At 35.9% G+C, this 20,411-nt stretch overlaps 1 protein-coding gene across 1 annotated transcript; it reads right to left on the bottom strand.

Annotated features, from left to right (window-relative positions):
* Nucleotides 1-641: 641 nt before the first annotated feature.
* LOC131904849 (selection and upkeep of intraepithelial T-cells protein 1-like) lies at nucleotides 642-15,970 on the bottom strand. Its single transcript, XM_059255853.1, has 6 exons — nucleotides 15,895-15,970; nucleotides 8,965-9,312; nucleotides 6,766-7,047; nucleotides 2,999-3,109; nucleotides 1,454-1,561; nucleotides 642-796 (listed from the first exon to the last, which is right to left on the bottom strand). Exons 1-6 carry the CDS (start codon nucleotides 15,968-15,970, stop codon nucleotides 642-644), a joined length of 1,080 nt encoding a protein of 359 aa, XP_059111836.1.
* Between the last annotated feature and the right edge of the window lie 4,441 nt (nucleotides 15,971-20,411).

Below are 20,411 nucleotides of genomic sequence, written 5' to 3'. Positions count from 1 at the left end.
TTTTTAATGTAATACTTTAGGGTTATAGGTTATTGGTAGATCAAATAAACAGGTGTTGAAAATTTCTATTTTGGCTTACACATACACACACACCCACCCACACACACACACACACACACACAAATATATATATATATATATATATATATATATATATATACACACACTTCTGTTTGCATAAAGACTATAAGTTGCACAATAAAAGCTGGGCATTTAGCTTCGGGCGTAAGTTAGGGAATGTTTCCAAGATATGAGTGTAGGGTTGAGAATTTTCTTTGCCCATTCCTTGTAAAAACTTGCATGCTTCTCATAGAGGAATTTATGGCATTCAATTATCATCTTAATACTTGAGATGAAGTGGAAACAAACTGTCCAAGGCTTCAGAGAATGGATAAATTATACTAGCCTTTCCACCTTTCCCTGATATATTTCTTACAAGTGTGCAGTAAGATCTGAGGCTGTCCTCAGCATTTGAGGCACCAGCATTTGTATAACTATATTTCCCAGAAGCCTGGAGAAAGCTGTACATTGAAAGTCTTCATAAAGCACACATGCTTTCTGCTTTACATTTTTTAAAAACTAGGTGACTATGATTAGGAATTTCAGCTTTTAGACAGCTTGACATCACACAGAAACACAGTCTATGAGTTGACACACTTCTCATCCCATTTACCTCTCAATCTGAAGTATACATAAGAAATGAGCATGGTGGCAGAAATCATCAGTGCACCTAGGATGACACTTATGTCTTCCAACCACAAAGTATCCAATTCAAAATGTGCATCTGAAACAGGAACTGGGGAGAATTGCAAGATTAGGAAATTTACAGCAGATATGGTAAGGCTGTACTACAGAAGTATGATAGATTCACTTCTCAGGTTCTACTGTTTTGTGCCTTATGGATGTGTGAGTGTAGGAGAAGAGGCTAAGTTATCCCAATACCTTACAAAATAGATTTCAAACCAAATAAATGACAAAAAGGGGGAACTTCATTTTGACCGAGGAAATTATCTGCCCATCTTTTATGACTGGATTTTTATACTGTCTATAAAGTTCCGAAGGATCACTCATATAACAAACATATTGATGAATTTGTGTATTAACTCTAGTTTGATTTTAGGCTGTGTCCAAATCTCACAAGAGAAAGTTAATGAAAAAAATTACTGAAAATCTACCTCAAGTTTGTGAGTTCTGCATTCAGCTTTTGGGCTATAATCCCACATTACTATAAAGAATTACCCCATCTTCAATTTTTACCTTGTTTATATAGCTTCCATTACACCTACAAAATTGAGGCAGATGTGAACAATAATGTAGAACAGGTAAGGTAGTTCAGGAGCCTGTTGGTCTTGCAATCCAAACAAACATCACTTTTCTTTAGCCAAATGTCTTACCAGTGACTAGGCATTCGGTAAAAAGGATATTTACTATATATACACTTGATGGTACTTACTTCTTTCTTTCCTATGCATCCACACCATGACTCCTATGACAATCAATACTGAAAACATCATTATCAATAGGTTTATCACCCAAGGAGCAGTGCAGGTGTACCAGCTACCTAGAGAAACAAAGTTATAATCACTGGTTATGGTGTAGAGATTCCTTAGGTTTGAAAAGTATATCAAGAAAGCAAGATCTGTAATCTGATGTCATCTCCCTGTGTTAATTAGAACATAACATGACTTAGGACTGAAGATCAGAGGGCTGGCATGAGGAAGGGACAGAAAGCTTTATAGGATTGAAACAGTTACAGACAGAGACCGACAAGCCTGCAGAAAGAGGATCATCTTTACTTTGCTCCCTCTTGTCAATCAGTCTGATGTAATAATTCTTGTTATAAAATTAATACCACCCCCCTTGGAAATGATCCATTCAATACCTTGTATACAAAAGTTAGTAAAATGTTAGGGGTTCAAAGTGTACCAATGAGAAACAGTTGAATAACAGGAGGAGATTTTTATAGTAAAACTCTATTTAAAAATATGTTTGACTGTAAATCAATAGATTCTGAAAAACCATGGTTAACCTTTGATAGCTGAACAAATGTAAGACACACAAAACAAGTTCTACATTTTTTCTTAACTTTTGAGATAATATACTTTTGTTATTTCCCTCTTCCCTTTTCTCCCCCTAAACCTTCCCATATTACCCCCACCCCAATGATCTCTTTCAAATTCATGGCCTACTTTTTCATTAACTGTTGTTACATACACATATGTGCATATGGCATGAGAACTCTAAAGATGCAATACTGTCATGCATGCTTCAGTGGTAACCAACATTATGACCTGCTCAACAAGAAGAAATCATGACTGATACAGGAACCTGGCCAACCATCCAGGGCTAGCAAAATTATAGATCTTGCAGGAGAACCTACAAATGTCACTTTACTAACTGAGCCTTCATAATCTCTAAGTATATTCTAAGTATTTATCCTTAAACTTACATTTTAATATATATTCTTTAATACTCGTCTCCTGAGTGCAGCGTGGTTGAGAACAGACGCAAACTTTGTCTCCTATAATAAGCAAATTACCAGATGTTACAATTAGTACACATCCCGTTGATCTATTTTCCCTTTACTATGACAAGTGACCTCTTTGTAATCATTTTACCTTGTACCATTGAGAACTTCACTGTTACCCTTGACAAAGTTTTTGGATTCTTGACGAACTGAAGTGACAAATCTGTGAAAACGGTGTTATGTTTTGAAAAGGTTTCTAGGTTAGCTTGAATATCTGTCACAATAGGACAAAGTAATTCCAGTATGATTGAGGTTCTGGGACCCCAAGTTTTATAAACAACATTGTCAACAGCTCCAGTAGAAAGATAAGACAATCTAGGAACAAGGAATAACTAAGGACACACGTGTAACTGATGACACGAGGCATTAGAGCATTCTAAAAGTAGAGGTTTGGAAGTCAATGTTCATTCAGCTTTAGCCACCCCTCCCCACTTTCCCACTTTTCATCTCTCATCCTTCAACCCTACTTACGTTTATGTCTGTAATATAGCTGAAAACTGGAAACCATTATAGAGAACACCATCACAAGTAATATTATACCCAGAATCATTTTCCAGTTCCTATTCCATGAAAAAAAAGCATCTGAAATAGATGGTCACAAATCTTAGAATGTAGGAAATATCAAGTGTTTAGACTCATCCAATAACAAATGATGATGCCTGCAAGGTATGTTCTTATTCAAGATCTCATATCTCTGGCATATTAGATGTAATACACTTTAGAGAAAGTTATTGTGCGCCCAATGAAAAGCATGGCAGGTCTGGAATAAAGGTAAGTCAGGTATGAATTAGTGTAAGACTGGCGTAAAATTATTCCCTCTCACTCCCTTACAGGAGATTCTTCAGTGAAAGGGAAGAGGGAAAGCTAAGTGCTCCTTTCCTCTGCCTGTGACTCAAACACAGGTCTCAAGTAACCATGATAAAGTCATCCCTCACTCCACGTTCTAGTCCTTTGTTTAAGCTCTCATACAGTGTGCAGTACAGAATTCATATATGGAAGACCTTGAACTCCTGACCCTCTTGCCTCTACCTCCCTAGTACTGGGATTACTGGGGTACAACAAGCCTGTTGTATGTGGTGCTAGAGATTGGACCCATGGCTTTGTGCATTCTGAACAAATGCTCTATTAACTGTGCTCTACCTTTAGCCTTCAAACTTGTTTTTCAAACAGCATAACTTCTTAAGGAAGATATGATTCATAAAATATGCTTTTTATGATTAACTCAAGTTGTAAATAAATAACAAGTACTACCTATTTTCTTTCTTGTTTTTTATATATGCAATTGTTGTAAATACATTATATATGTGTGTATGTTTTATATATATAATATGTTTCTGTACACATAGTATGTCATATGTATGTATGTTTGTGAGAAAGAGTATATGTGTGTATGTATATATGCATATACAAATATGCTATGAACAATGGAAGGAGGACAGATTGTTTAAACTTTGTTTATATCTTGGAATTATGTATCTCCCTGTTTCTGACACAACTATAGTACAAAGCTTTACTTCCTTTTAAAGATTTAATTGAATGAGAAAATGAAACTGAGTGAAAAATAAATGCAGAGATATTTTGAAGAAACTAAATTTCTAAAGTGTTAGGTGAGTTATCCCTACATAATTCTTTTGAGTTTTCAACATGCCTCCCTTCATCTCAATCTTACATTGGTATCATGAACACATATAAACAATTGACAAATGCATGATTATTTGGCAGTTTACAAAGGCACACTTTGAGTTTTATTTCAATACACTTATTTAAATTGGTGTTCTTTGAAGATAATATAATATGAAATATTTCAAACAGTTTATACATATCAGTATATGCAACCAACAAAGATTAGACAAAAGTAGGTAAAGGCCAATAATATAATTGAGTTATACAGTGAGTTAAAGTGGAGTAATGCTAAAAGAATAAGAAATGGCAAAATAACAGAATCCCAGGTGTGTGGAGGGACAGATCATACGCTTTTAGGATTTTTATCTCAGTAATCTTTAATAAGATGGTTGATAGTTAGATCAGAGGACAGCTAAAGAAATAAGGGAGTGAGTAGAATTTATAGCATGCTGAGAATAAAAGACATCCAGAGTGAATATCTGAGAGCAGGAGTTAGTCTCTATGTATGAGAAGCAGCCGAGTCCATGTGAGTAATTGGTGTGGACAATGGAAACCCATAGGAGATGAGAATATATAAGGTAATGGGCACATTCAACACAGAGCACTGTGAGGCATTTTATTCTGGGAAAAATTTTCAAGGACTTGAACAGAGAGTAATGTTTCATGACTACTATTTTAATAAGTCTTTCCTCCTATTGGTTGATTATTATCTAATTATGCACAAAAGTAGCAATGGGAAATTTCAAGGATCCTATTGCTACAATTGAGCATGGGTGATGGAGTCTTAAAATTAGATGGCAGGGATGATAGTGGTCAAAAGTTATGATGAAGAATGCAGTCATCAACATTGACTCCATTTTTTTCCTCTGACCTGATCTTTTATGAGTTGCTCTTATCTCTCAATATGTATTAAACTCCAGGAGCATAGGTCTGACAAACTTCCTGTACCATGAGAAGATTGTTTCCCAGTCCTTACAAAGCAACAATTTTTTTGGTACCAGTACCATGGGGTCTTCCTTAGAACCCTCAACTCTTTCATTTATTCATTCTCTTCTAATAATTTACAAATGGTGATGCTACTGTAGGACAGCCATAAGATTTGTATTTTCACTTTGACTACACTAAATTTAAAGTTCCACATCATGTGTTACCATCAACATCCTTCTCTAAATTTTATTCAGCTTATACATTTATTTATGTGTGTGTGATGGTGATATTTGTGTGTGTGTGTGTGTGTGTGTGTGTGTCTGTGTGTCTGTGTGTCTGTGTGTGCTCATGCATGCACATCAGATAAGAGGACTACTATGTGAGTGGATTCTTACTTTCTATCATGTGAGTCCCTTGGGTCAAACTCAGTTCACTCACCATCAAGATCTTTAACTGTTTTTCCTTTGAAATACTGGATTGAGTCTAGGTTACTGGATCCCAGAATCCAATTTCTGCTTTGAGATTACAATAACAATGAGACTCTAGATATATTTTAAAAAGATCTACTTCCATATAGAAAGAAGTCAAGGATCACTTCAAAAATTTTGTTTAGAGAAGCTGAATATACAATGTGTAATTTGGAAGGCAGCAAATTAATCAAGCTTCTGTCCTGCTAGCTAGCTTGTATAGTACTGGAAGTTTCTATGAAGGTGACTGGGGAGAAAAGACACCAATGGTTCTGCCTAGTGCTGAACTCTACATACTATAATACTGAAGTGCCAAGTGAGATGGGGCAATAGTGGAACAACTATAATGGGGTAACTGTTTTCTGATTTTGTTTGACACTTCCTCCATGGAAGGAAATTTCATCTTTGATATTACAATCTTGGTCAAAAGCCCATGTTTCATAAACTCATAAACACAAGTGTAGAAAATGCTATTGTTACTTTTCTCAGTATTTGTGTTGACTGATTGTCTTCTAAACAATTGTGTTTATACCCATAGACCTAGACTTACCTCAACCTTGGTCAAAGAAGCCTCCTTTGCAATGGGCAGTAGCCAATGGTCAAAATTCTAAGAATAAGAAACTGGGTACTCAGCCCCTAAACATGACATCTGTATTAGTCCCACCATCATTAAGGTTCAGGGAACATTTCAGAAGTGAGGGCAGAAAGAATCTAAGAGCCACGAGCTACGCAGCAAAGTTTAGATTAATAGAAATGGGCTGAATATAAGAGTAAGAGCTAGACAATGATATGCCTGAGCTAATGGCCAAACAGTTTAAATAATATAAGCATCTGTATGTTTATTTTATAAGTGGGCTAAGGGACTGCCGGGGATTGGCGGGACCTGGAGAGAAAACTCCAGCTACAGTTGGGAGATATGTGTGTTGAGGAGGATAAGGGGGTAGCTGAAAGGGGAGATGGGTATGATCATATTTCACTATATACATGTGTAAAATCCCCCCAAATAAAGAAAGTTTAGAAATTGTCATAGAACTCCAATATCTAGAAGGCAAAGTAAAATAAATGAATGTGGAAAAGACAATAAGCAAGATAAAAACAACATGATGAATAAAACTAAAATAAATTAGTGCTTTGGAAATAAAGTCAAGAAAATGAATCATTCTGTCTAGTTTTAAATTATCTACAATAGCTGATATTGAAGAACAAATACTCAGACTTTACCTGATAGGACAATACTTGTCCTTTGCTCTTGGCCTGTCAGAGGGTTCTGAAAGCAGCAAATGACTTTCTGGGAGGAGCTGTCTTTAACAAGAAGGGTTGTGTTCATAATGAACAGTTTGTCTCCATCCTGTGAATGAGATTTTGATGCAGCTGGAATGACCTCTCCTCTGCCATCTCTCCATTCTATGAGAGGCCGTGGGAACCAACCTTCAGAGTGACACTCCACTATTAAACCTTTGGTATTAGGAGGATGCAGGTGGATCTGTACTCGCAAGTTCACAGCTGATTGAGAACACAGGAATGAAACAGCATTTTTAAGTGAATGAAATGGGGAATAGGACCAAAAAATAAAACTCTCTCCTCCATTTTGACTGATAACTAAAGCCAGAAGAGTCAAGGGCTCTGATTGCATGAGTTTCAAAAATAGGGAAGAACTTAATATACAGTCACAGTACACCATTAGCAAAATGTTCTATATGACCAGGTGCTTGTTACATAAAAACAGGTGCTTGTTTCATTTGTCTACTGATTCACTAACAAATATTTACTTCTTATTAATTTGAGACTAGTCTGGGACATTGAAATATAATAATAAATAAAAATCAATATTTATTTCCTCATAAAATCTGTGGCTTAAAATGAGGCAGAGCCAGGCGGATCTCTGTGAGTTCGAGGCCAGCCTGGTCTCCAAAGCGAGTTCCAGGAAAGGTGCAAAGCTACAGAGAGAAACCCTGTCTCGAAAAACCAAAAAAAAAAAAAAATGTTTTCTCTATGGTCAACACTTAATCACCCTTGAGCCCCAATTTTAAATGTTAAAGTCAACAATATCATAAATGCAATTTTGAGTCTTTAATTGAAACTACAATTTCATATTCTGTGTGTCCAGTTGATATTTACACACAGTGTATTTCATATGGAATAAATACCACATTGGTGTCTTCAAAATACAGTGCATACTAATTTAGATCAAGTTAATGTCTTTGAAAGTGTTAGGACATTATCTGGGACATAAGAATTGCCTAAAATGTGGAGAAGAAAGAACTGTGATTCAACATAACCCCCAAATAACTGTCTAAAACAGCTTTCTGATACAACAGATTCTACATATTTGCTGTCTGATCCAATCCTACTTTTTAAATGAGATGATCAAACCCCTAAAAAGGGCAAGTGATATTTCAAAAGAGAATGATTGATTTTAGGTAATTAATTTAAATCAATTGAAATTATATATATGTATATATATGTATATATGTATATATATATATGTATATATATATATGTGTGTGTGTGTATGTATGTATGTATATATATACACTGTGGTGCTCTTTTTTTTATTCTTTCTTACTTACATTCTTTCTTCCTCCCTTTCTTTTTCATACAGGGTCTTACTATGGAATTCTGGCTGGACTGGAATTCTCTACATACACATGACTAGCCTAGAACTCTGTGTACACTAGGCTGGCCTTGAACTCATGGAGATCTGCCTGCCTCTGCCTCCTAAGTACATGGATTAAAGACCTGTGCCAACACAACTGATCTAAGTGAAAAACAAAATTTGTAAAACTGATCTTAGTAATAAACCAATATAATATAGACACAGAAACATTGGGTTGAGAGAAAATATAAGGTTCACAAATATTAACTATGTATAGTCCAAAACACATATGCTCAAAGTACAAATCACTTCATTTTACTTCAACTCACTTTCCTGCAATTATTTTGCCATTCATAACAGTTTACAGGGTTGAGAAGAAAAATTTAAGTGTTACATAGTTGCAGATACTGATGATACAGGAATGTTAACCTCACACTAAGTAGCCAGTGAATTGATTTAAGGAGAATTGGGAATAAAAATTACCACAAAGAAAACTATTTTAAAGTTAAAGTCACTGGTAAAAATCACATTTTATTAACATGTTGTTAGAAATTGCTGAAAAATAAAACAAACCTAAAAGTGTTTCATAGATATGTTAGAAATATAGCAATTTGTGTAAACCTAAAATAGAATTTACTGATAGACTTGACGTGTACATGGCCATAATTTTATTTTTGATCTAAATGAAAAACAAAGTTTGTAAAATTGATCTTAATAATAAACCAATATAATATAGACACAGAAACATTGAACATTTCACTGTTTCAAACCCTGATGGATTGAAAATGTGGATTTATAGGAACCTCAGAAAGATCCATGCCTACCTGTGACCTTGACCTCTGTTATGTGCTCTTCATAAAAATCGCCATCCTTGAAGACACAGTGGTAAGGACCATCATCATCAACAGTCACGCTAAGGATCCTGAGGGTCACTTTTCCTTCTCCAATGGCATCTTTCAGGAGTTCTGTCCTCTCCACATACTTAGAGATAGTTTCCCCATGCAGGTCTTTACCACCCCTATACAGGTGTACTGGCTGTGTATAATGGTTCCGGAACCAGCGTATCTCCATGTGCTGCGCATTTTGTGGTGGAGACAACTGACAACTGAGTTCCAGGGTTCCACCCAGTGGAGTCAAGACTGGCCCCTCTGAGCCAGTCACTGTGAACTGCTCTGGTAAGGAAAACAAGAACTTAAGGTAGTAGTGACAGGACATAACTTATTTTATTTAAATCAGTCTTTCCCTATTCCCATCCTCCCTGCCCCTCCCTCTTCCCCTTCTGCCTGTTTTTCCTCAACACACAACAGAAAAAAATCCCTTTATTAATAGCTACTTCATCCCAAAGATACCTTAATTTATACATTTTATTGATTTTAATATTTGATGTTCTTCATAATAAACCATTGAATAAAGTTATGGTTTTTTCTAGCAAAGTTACACAGAACTTCTTGAATGGTGTAGTTCTTATATTTGTTCATTTCTGCTTAATTCTTAATCATTGAATATTTATTTATCTCCCTCCTTCACTCACTATAATCTCTTACCATAGAACCCTCTCATCTGTCTTCAGAATCATCAACAACATACACTAAAGTAACACAGTCTACCCTTGTAAGCATGCCCTGGTTAAAACATCTTTGTTGTTGCTTTATCTTTTTATTCAAGGTGGTTACAGCAGATTCAATTTCAGGTTAGAATTCATAAATTTTCAAATTTGACAATGAGTCCCTAACTGGAATAAAGTGTGGAAATAGAAGACATTTTATAGTCTCTCATTTCTGTTCTGTCATACTTACTAAATGTAAGAAGAAAAAAATCTTAGTATTCTAAGTTTCCCAGTAAGAAACTTGCTTAAATTTCAATCACTTCTGTTATTTTTCTGAGTTTGTCAACATTATGAAATCAATTTAAGTTTTTTCTCTTGAAGCTAAACAGTTCCAAGTGCTAATGTATAATTGATAAATTGATGTTTAATAATAATAAAATTGTTTTTCATAAAGAACAAAATAAGGTCTTAAATGTTTATTTTATAAAAAGAATTTGACAGTGTTCCTTCTCTTTCAATTTTGGGGAATAATTTGAGAAGTATTGGTGTTAACTCTTCTTTGAAAGTCTGGTAGAATTCTGCACTGAAACCATGTGGTCCTGAGCTTTTTTTTGGTTGGGAAATATTAATGACTGCTTCTATTTCCTTAGGGGTTATAGTTCTAATTAAATTGCTTATCTGATCTTGATTTAATTTTGGTAATTGGTATCTATCAAGAAATTAGTTCATTTCTTTTAGATTTTTAAGTTTTGTGGAATACAGGCTTTTGAATTATGACTTAATGATTCTCTGGATTTCCTCAGTGCCTGTTGTTCTGGCCCCTTCTCATTTCTGGTTTGTTAATTTTGATATTCTTTCCCTGAATTTTAGTTAGATTGGATAAGGGTTTGTCTGTCTTTATTTTCTCAAAGAACCAACTGGTGGTTTCACTGATTCTTTGTATTGTTCTCTTTGTTTCTATTTTACTGATTTTAGCCCTCAGGTTGATTATTTCCTGCCATCTACTACTCTTTGCTGCATTTGCTTCTTTTTCTTCTAGAGCTTTCAGGAGTGCTGTTATGTCACTAGTATGAGATTTCTCCAATGAGATTTCTCTATGCAGGCATAGTAGTGCTATGAACTTTCCTCTTAGCACAGCTTTCAATGTGTCTCATAAGTTTGGGTATGTTGTCCATTAATTTTCATTGAGTTCTAGGAAGTCTTTGATTTCCTTCTTTATTTCTTGTTTGACCCAGTGGTAATTTAGTTGAGAATTGTTCAGTTTCCATGAGTTTGTAGGCTTTCTGTAGTTTGTGTTATTGTTGAACTCAAGCTTTTCCATGGTGATCTGATAAGATACAGGGGTTATTCCAATTCTTTTGTATTTGCTGAGACTTACTTTGTGACCAAGTATATGTTTAATTTTATAGACAGTCCATGAGGTGCCAAGAAGAAGGTACATTCCTTTGTGTTTGTGTGAAATATTCTGTAGATATCTATTAGGTCCATTTGAATCATAACAACTGTTAGTTCTGTTATTTCTCTGTTTAGTTAGTGTCTGGATGTCCTGTCCATTGGTGAGAGTGTGATATTGAAGTCTCCCACTATTAATGTGTGGAATTCAATGTGTGATTTAAGCTTTAGGAATATTTCTTTTACAAATGTGTGTACTCTTGTATTTGAGGCATAGATGTTCAGAATTGAGACATCATCTTGGTGGATTTTTCCTTTGATAAGTATGAAATGTCCTTGTCCATCTCTTTTGATTAATTTTGGTTTGAAGTCAATTTTGTTGCTACACCAGCTTGTTCCTTTGGTCCCTTTGATTGGAAAATCTTTTGCCAACCCTTTACTCTAAGGTAATGTCTATCTTTGATGTTGAAGTATGTTTCTTGTATGCAGCAGAAGGTAGGCTCCTGTTTTTATGTTCATTCTGTTGGCCTATGTCTTTTTATTGATGAATTAAGGCCATTGATACTGAGAGATACTTGCTGTGGGATGACTTTCTGTATGCTGTGAATATATGTTGTCCTAGTTGATTAATAAATAAGCTACTTTGGCCTATGGCAAGGCAGCTTAGAAGCAGGTGGGAAATCCAAACAGAGATACAGGAAAGAGACAGGCGGGAAGGGAAGATGCCAGCCCATGGCCCACAGCCACGTGGCAACATATAGATTAATATAAACTGGTTAATTTAAGATGAAAGAGCTAGCTAGCAGTTTGTAATTAATATAAGCCTCTGTCTGTTTACTTGGGACCAAGTGGCTACAGGACTGGGCAGGACACAGGAAAACTTCTAGCTACAGATTCTAATGACCAATGACTGTTAATTCTTGTTATTCTGTTGTTGTTTTAATAGTAGTAGTAGTAGTAGTAGTAGTAGTAGTAGTAGTGTGTTCGCGCACGCGTGCACGTGTTTTCATTCTTTGGATTTTACTGGTATGAGATTTTCTATTTCCTGTGCTTTTGTGGATGTAGCTAACTTCATTGAGTTGGAGTTTTCCTCTAGCACCTTCTGTAGGTCTGGGTTTGTGGATAGATATTGTTTAAATTTGACTTTGTCTGAAGTATCTTGTTTTCTCCATCTATGGTGATTTAAGTTTTTCTGGGTATAGTAGTCTTGGCTGGCATCCATGGTTTCTTAGAGTCTGCAAAACATCTGTCCAGGCCCTTCTGGATATTAGAGCTTCCGTTGAAAAGTCAGGTGTAATTCTAATAGGTCTGCCTTTGTATGTTACTTGGCCTTTATCTTCTGCAGCTTTTAATATTCTTTTTTTTAATTCTGTATGTTTAGTGCTTTGATTATCATGTGGTGAGGGGACTTTTTTGTTCACACTATTTGGTGATCAGTAAGCTTATTGTATCTTTATAACATGTCCTTCTTTAGATTGAGAAAAATTTTACGATGCTACAGTAACTCTGATACCCAAACCACATGAAGACACAACAAAAAGAAAGAGAATTACAGACCAATCTCCTTAATGAATATTAATACAAAAATACTCGATAAAATACTTGCAACTGAATTTAAAAACACATCAAAAAGAATATCCACCACAATCAAGTAGGCTTCATCCTAGAGACGCAGTGATGGTCCAACATATGAAAATCTGTCAAAGTAATCTACCATATAAACAAACTGAAAGAAAAAACCCACATGATCATCTCATTAGATAATTTGAGATATTTCTTATCCATTTTTATTTCTTCATTTGAAAATTCTCTGTTTGGATCATTTTTAATTTGGTTGTTTTTCTTGACTCTGTTTTCTGAGTAATTTGTATATTTGTAAATAATCCCGTGACAGATGTACAGTTGGCCAAAATTCTCTACTACTCCATGGGCTTCCTTTTCACTCACTTGATTATTTCCTCAGGTGTACAGAAGCTATTTATTACTACTGCCATTTTCCTAATCCAGTATAATTCCTAACTGCATTTTAAATATTTTTGCTTAAATCCAGAGATAAATGTAGCCCTCACCCCTCATCAATGAGAATTCTTCTTGCAAAAGACAGAGACCATTACAGAAAGCCATGGCTGATCAAAATGCAGAGAACAACTGACTATGGGGAACCCAGACACATGTATAACACAACTCATACAAATCAGACTCAGGGAACATCTGTTTAAAGGGAAAGAAAGATTGTAAAAATCAGAGGAGCAGTAAATCTGCTGTGAGGTTGTATCTAATAGATATGAAAAGAAAATTACACCCACAAAATCTCAACAACGTAACTATTTAAACAAGACTTGAACAATGACTACACCAGTTAACATGCCAGTGTAAATAGGGGAAATCTCACAGGGTTCTATCCCTAGATGAAGAGCTATGGGCAATTAATGACTACCAAGAGAGGAAAAATTAGTCTTCCCCAGAGATGACCCTCCTTTTTGGTAATCCAATACCAAGTAGCTAACTCTAAAAGTATATACATATGATCAACACTAAATGAACTAATTAGGTTGTATTTGTATATTCATTCGTGTGTGTGTGTGTGTGTGTGTGTGTGTGTGTGTGTGAAACAATATTAAAGAAAAGAGGCCAAGAATTTGACAAAGAGTGAGGGAGGGAGACATGGGAGGGGTTGAAGGGAGAAGAGAGGTAAATGATGAAATTATATTTTAATTAAAATTTTAAAAATCTGCTTCCATAGGATAATGTTTATTTATTTGTTTGTTTGTTTATGTTTTTTGAGACAAAGTTTCTCTGTGTAGCTCTAGTTATCCTGGAACTTGCTTTGTAGACCAGGCTGACCTCAAACACACAGAAATCTTCCTGCCTCTGCCTTCTTGGTGCTGGGATTAAAGACACGCATCATTGGCAAGGATATATTTTAAGTAATTAGATATTCATAACATTAGTTTTTCATTCAGCAACTTTAGCATCAATGGGTCTTAGTTTTGAAGTAAATAAGGTAGGATCAATATACAGTTCATCAGGATCTAAGAACCAGAGAATATTACTCCATTATCTCTAATTTAAACTTAAATTTTTTGTTAGTAATAATCTACCCATCATGATTGAATTGTAATAAATATATCATACTAACTAGAGATAATTAGGGCAAATCTACATATGTGAAGTAGATAGAGTTGGGCCATTTGGCAACTGTGTGTATTGGTGCACAATTTTCCTATGAACCAAAGATGATCTGGAAAATGAACGTTATAAAACTTTTTTGATGGTAGGGTCAAAAAGAGAGATAATGAGAAAGACAGAGTGAACATGAAGTTTGGTGGGTAGGGAGGTAGGGAAGAACTAATGGGAGTTGGGGAGAAGAAAGAATATGATCAAAACATATTGTATGAAATATTTTCAATAAAATTTTAAAATTAAATGTTAAAAAGGAGAAATGAAACATGATAGAGACTTTAGGGAAACTTTGTCATCAACAAAATAATAAAAAGTCAAAGCAAAATATTCTACACATCCCAAATACATTTAGCAATTATTTTGAATTTTATTAAAACAGAAATACTTGGATGAGATACAACAGAGAAAAATTGACTTTTAAAAGTTGTTAAAAAGCAAGGAAGAGAAGATTAGAAATGCAAAGGAAATAGGACATAAATGTTCTTCAGAAAAAAATTGCAATTTTTGAAATATGGTTGCATTGTTGATTAATTCAAAAGGAAAGTGTAATTACAGAGACTTTAATTTCTTATATGAAGATGTGGAAAAATAACACTGACAGTTGTAAGACCTATCTGACAAGCTCATGCTTACCATCAGTAAGGATATGAAATGGCAAAAGTGTAGAGTAATATTTCTAATACCATAATAAAATAGTAAAATATAAACATGTGCCATCAGCTCTACTTACAGAAATATGTTTACAGCTGTATTCACAGTTATGCTTAAGACTGTGAAAACACACTTGTGGCAACCTAGCCAAATGTGAGGCCAAAGTAAATATGATTCAAAATTAATCCTACCACTTAACATGTAGCTTGTAATAGAACTTTCTGTGCCATTCTTGTTTCATACTTTTCTTTCATGTGCGTCCAAAAAGAATCTATATATTGACTGCACAAATCCCCTTACAAATTCAATTGTATACTATAGATTAAGGCTTCAACTATTCTCATCTTATTGTATTTATAACTCCCAGAGATTCCCATTAAACCTACAACCTGAACCATTTCCTCAATATAAAAGTAGTATGTAAGAGATGTTGGCTTAATATGAATATTGGATTCTGAGGAGCAAGTATTTAATGTTCTTCACTTGTATTTTCTCCCAAAAATCTGGTAGAAATCTAAGAAGATCTGGCGGTTGAGAATGGTTCATTCCTAAACCTATGGTTACTGTATCTGAATGAAAGTGGCCCCACAGGTTCATGTGCTTGAATACTTGGTTCACAGTTGGTAGAACTGTGTGGAAAGAATTAGCAGGTGTGGCCCTGCTGGAGGAAGTATGCTACTGGAGGCTGCTTTGAGTCCCAGTGTGCCCTATGCTTAAAAGATGTGAATTCTCAGTTGTTACAGCCATCAGGTTTTTGTTCCACCATCATGGACTCTAACCCTCTGAAACCCTCAGCCCAATTAAATGGTTTCCCTTTTAGGTTGCCTTGGTAGTGGTATTTTATAGCAGGACTAAGTAACTAATACAGTTACCTAGAACCTTGAGAATAATGGTATTAAAATCTTGTTCATGTTATTGATCCTTATTATTCCTTGCACACTTGATATTACTAAAGCTATAAGAGTGAGTAAAAGATTTATACCTGAGCTTGGTGTGATTATCTGAAGAAGGAACATGACAACACAGTGTCCATAGAAACGTAATCCTGTAAATCCCATTGTACCTATAAAAAGAAGGAGGCAGGTTACCAAGAGTGAAAATAGTAGTAAGATACAGACACAGAAGAGAGAAGTAAATAGATTGGTCACTATAAGATATTTGTAAAATTGTGACATTCTTCACCATTTCTGACAGAATTAGGAAATGGACATAAGCACTCAGGGAAATTTAACATTTGGAATAAGCATTTGAAAAGACTTTTGACGAGCTAGGCTGTCTCTACTACAACTCTAAAGAAATTCCCGATATTCTTCATTATTATGAGAGCTATTGATAAGGTTTGAGTTCAGAGTCTGATTGAAAGGGGTACAGACTTGGGTGAAACATTTCATTTAAATATCCATTGTGCTAAATCTTAATCTAATTTAAGAACAGTGAAGGGCAGCCTGATATTTAATGTCCTAGGTAGGGTAAGGACAACTTGGCATAGAGGATAGAGCACTGAATGAGATCACTAGCATGGATTTCCTGATGGTTGGGACAACTCACCTGTAACTAAGGAGTCCCATGGTTATCTGGTACCACCTATCATAGATGTATATACACTTTCCTCATTAACAAATATCTGAAAAGAATCAGATTAAGGGAAGAGAATTTTGTTTTGCCTTACAGTTTAAGAAGGGAAATAGTACATCGTATTTGGAAAGACATGGTGGCCAGTGTATAAAGCAACATTAAGTCTGAAATCAGGAAATAAAGAGAGGATAGAAGGAGTACAAGCTATCAAACCAAAAGCCTGTCCCCAGATGACAACCTTATCAAAGTTTCACCTCAAGTTTCTAAAATAACTCTATCATCTGAGAATGAAGTATTCAGACATGCGGGCCTGTGGAGACTATAACTGTCAATATTGCTGGTCAACTGGATACAGCATCACCTAGGAGATAGATCTATACATATATGTGAGGGAGATTCTATGCCATGTTATTTGTGGTAGGAAGACCTAGTCTACCTGTATGCAACAATATTCCATGGGGTGAGGTACTGAAATAAATATAAAATAGAGAAAGTCAGCTGAATAATGTACTTCACTTCTGTTTCTGGATAGTAACCAGCTAGTTGCCTCATGTTTCAGTCAACATTATTTTCTTGTAATGGTGAGCTTATTCTCTTAATTTTAAGCTAAAATAAACCCAACCTCTCTTAAGTTGTTTTCTTATCTGGCATTTTGTGGCAACAATAAGGAACATAATTAATAGAGGGATATTTTAGTTTCAATCCACAGCATTCCACCCTTGTCTTCATAGGTTCATAGTCTTCTCATAATGCTGATGCATTCATTCCAACTGTAGAAGTCATCACAGGCTTTCATGATCTCACTGTTTTTCAAAATTTGAAAGTCTTTTCTGAGACTTGAGGTGTTATCTCTTTAGGCCACTGCAAAATCCAACCGCAAGCTATGTACTTTCAATTCTCAGTGGCACAGAGCAAACACTCCAATCCCAAAAGTAAAGAGCAATAAGATAGAAACATTAGACCAAAAGTAAGACTAAAAGCCACCAGAGCAAACACCAAGCACTGGAGTTCCATGCCTGGAATCTGGAGCTCATGATGTAATTATCTGTGCTCCAAAGGTACCTTTCCCCTCCATCTCTGCTATCTGCAATACACATATTCTTTGGCTGGGGTCAGCCCTACTCTGTACTTACAGAGTAGGGCTAGTCTCCTAGGCCTGACATCTGCAACTTCCTGAAGTTTCCATTGAGACTAAAGCTTTCCTGGTTTGTTCATGTGCAGCACTTCCATGTTGCTGCTTCCCTTGCCTACAACTAAATGTGAGAGAGCATCCCAGATACAAGATCTGTAAGGCAGTCATGCAGCTAATGTCCCTAGTGCAGGTCCCAGAACCTAAACATGTTGTCCAAACTGCCAGTCCAAAGCTTGATGCATCAAGAGAAATGAGCTGATTATACCTGTGTGGTCTCAGGTTGGTGTATAATTATACATGTCCCACATTTGTATGCTGCTGCTGCTGCTGCTGCTGCAAGAGAAACAGTCCTTGGAGTCTGGGCTGATGGCTAGAGCATCACAAACAGGGGCTGAGGACATCAGCTCTGCCTTCATGTGTGGGGTTGGAGTTGCCAGGTCTCACATAGACAGAGCTTTGGCTTCCCATCCCCAAATGAGAGTACAACCATCATGTAGCAATTTGTAGGAAAGATGTAAAGATGTAATTACTTCTATTCAAACTATTAAGTGGAGAGATGAGTCCCTGGTTGCCAAAGTAACACATCTGTGTCAATGTCCCAGACCTTGACACAGTCTTTGCCTTATGTGTACACCTACCTCATGAGGTTGTTGATGATAACTGCAGACAATTTATCCTCACAGTTGACAGTGTTGATCTGGCAAGCACTTGGGTATTCCATGCCCAGTTAAGGTGTATGTGGTGGGGGGTGAGCAGAGGGTGTTTACTAAATAGACTGACTCTGGCTGTACACAATGACAGGGAAGGAGTTTGAATTTTTTTAAGTATTCAGACAGAAAGCTAATATGTCAATAGGGAATAAACAAGTTAATATAAATAATATTTGTCTCACCAAAAAAGTGAATCAGGCATAAAAGAAAAGATGTGTATCTTTAATCCCATAAGATCCTAGTGATTTTCCTGATTTGAGGGGAACAAATCCCTTTCTTCTATGTATTTGTTTTAAGCAAAACCATAGTATATTTGAAATATCCTTCTTGAGTTTTGAAGATAGCTGAGCTGAGTCTCATGATTTCATCTCAAAAGTTTTGGACTTGCTAAAAGTGCTTCATCAAAATGTAGCCATTGTACATTTTGTATAGTAGGATACATCTGTTCTATTATGTCAGGGCTATTAACATGGTATCTCCCTGAACACTGTAATTCCTTTGTGTTGTCCTTAAAGTCTTCTTTCCAGTTCTTTAAAGTCATCATGGTCACCTCACTATAAGGTATTTTCTATTTTTGTTTTTGTTATTTGCAAGCAGCTATAATGCACAAATGGTATTCTTGTTGACAAGAATATTATGGAATGAGATCTATTCTGAGAAAAAAACATTAATAGCAATATCTTTCTTTATTCCTTATCAAATCACACTCCAGAAAGTAAGCCCATTATTTGTTAAGAGTTGATGTTTCAAGACTGAGTTTCAGATGTCACTTAAAGGAAACGAGAAAAGTTTCTCCCCTCTGGGTGACTATTACTCAATCCTTCGGACTCCCTAGATCTCACTAATCTTCAGAAGTAGGTCAAGTGATAGGAAATTTAGGGACAGAGAGCCTCCCATGAAGCACAGAGAGAGAAAGAACAGAATAAAATATTGTTTATGGAAAGAGAGCCTGTCCCCAGATCTTACTAAATGCTCTCACTTACTTTACTCTGGTGATCCTGGATCAGCTCCCTTTTGTTCCTGTAGAGCTGGTCCCAGTTGGATCACCTAGATGTCTGATTCTGCTTCAATGATTGTCCTGCAGCCAGAGCAGTGTATGCCAGAGGCAGATGGGAGCCAGAACTAATTACCAAAGCTTCTTCTTTGCCATCACATTTTCTATATATGATTCTCTGACCCTGATATTTATATTACTTTCAAAGGGAAATTCCAGTAGACTGATGACCTCAATATGTAAATGAAAGCTCAGTTCTGGCAGTGATATTGCTCAAGTACTAACATGAATTTCCTTGCTGTGGGAAGAGACAAAATAAAATCTGACTCATAATTGTCATGTAATTAGCAGTGCAGTCAAGAACTGTGATAATTTGATTTTAAAATCTGTGTCTGTACTTAGAAAGGGACCAATACATGCTCCTGGATAGAGTAGACATTCATGTGAGGTTTCAGAGACCTGATGATTGCTCAAAGAGTCTAGAAACAAAATTACCCATGAGCTCAGTTAAGCAAAGAAATACAGCAAGTATTCTAGGCTGTGAGCAAAATGATCTTAAGAATATTAAGTGGAAAATTCACATAAACCACTTCACTGTGTCTTGAATGGAAGATAGGATAGGAAGGAAAATGTAGTACATATACACAATGGAGTAATACTCAGCTATAAAAAAAATTACATCATAAAACTTGTAGGCAAATGAATGGAACTATCATCCTAAGTGAGGTAACCCAGACTCAGAAAGACAAACATGGTATGTACTCAATCATAAGTGGATTCTAGATGTAAAGAAAAGGATAATCAGACTACAACTCATAGCTCCAGAGAAGCTAGAAAACAAGGAGGACCATAAGAGGGATGTAGATGACCTTGGGAAGGGGAAACAGAGGAGATCTCCATGAGTAAACTGAAGATGGAGTATATAGAGGGGAGAGAATGAGGTATGAGGATGTGAGGGGACAGGGAACAGGATGATCAAGCTGGAAGAGGGACAGATTGGGAGAGCAATGAAAGAGATATCATGATAGAGAGAGACATTATGGGGTAAGGGAGAAACCTAGAGCTAGGGAAATTCCCAGGCATCCACA

The sequence above is a fragment of the Peromyscus eremicus genome, chromosome 2, assembly GCF_949786415.1.
Source record: "Peromyscus eremicus chromosome 2, PerEre_H2_v1, whole genome shotgun sequence".
In the NCBI taxonomy this organism is placed as follows: domain Eukaryota; kingdom Metazoa; phylum Chordata; class Mammalia; order Rodentia; family Cricetidae; genus Peromyscus; species Peromyscus eremicus.
This window is presented reverse-complemented; position numbering and strand designations above follow the sequence as displayed.

Coding starts and splice junctions, on each gene's coding strand:
- LOC131904849 (XM_059255853.1), bottom strand. CDS start 15,970: ATGGGATTTACAGGATTACGTTTCTATGGACACTGTGTTGTCATGTTC. Junction 9,313..15,894: donor GATAATCACACCAAGCTCAG/GTATAAATCTTT, acceptor TTTCCTTACCAG/AGCAGTTCACAGTGACTGGC. Junction 7,048..8,964: donor AACAGAGGTCAAGGTCACAG/GTAGGCATGGAT, acceptor GTTCTCAATCAG/CTGTGAACTTGCGAGTACAG.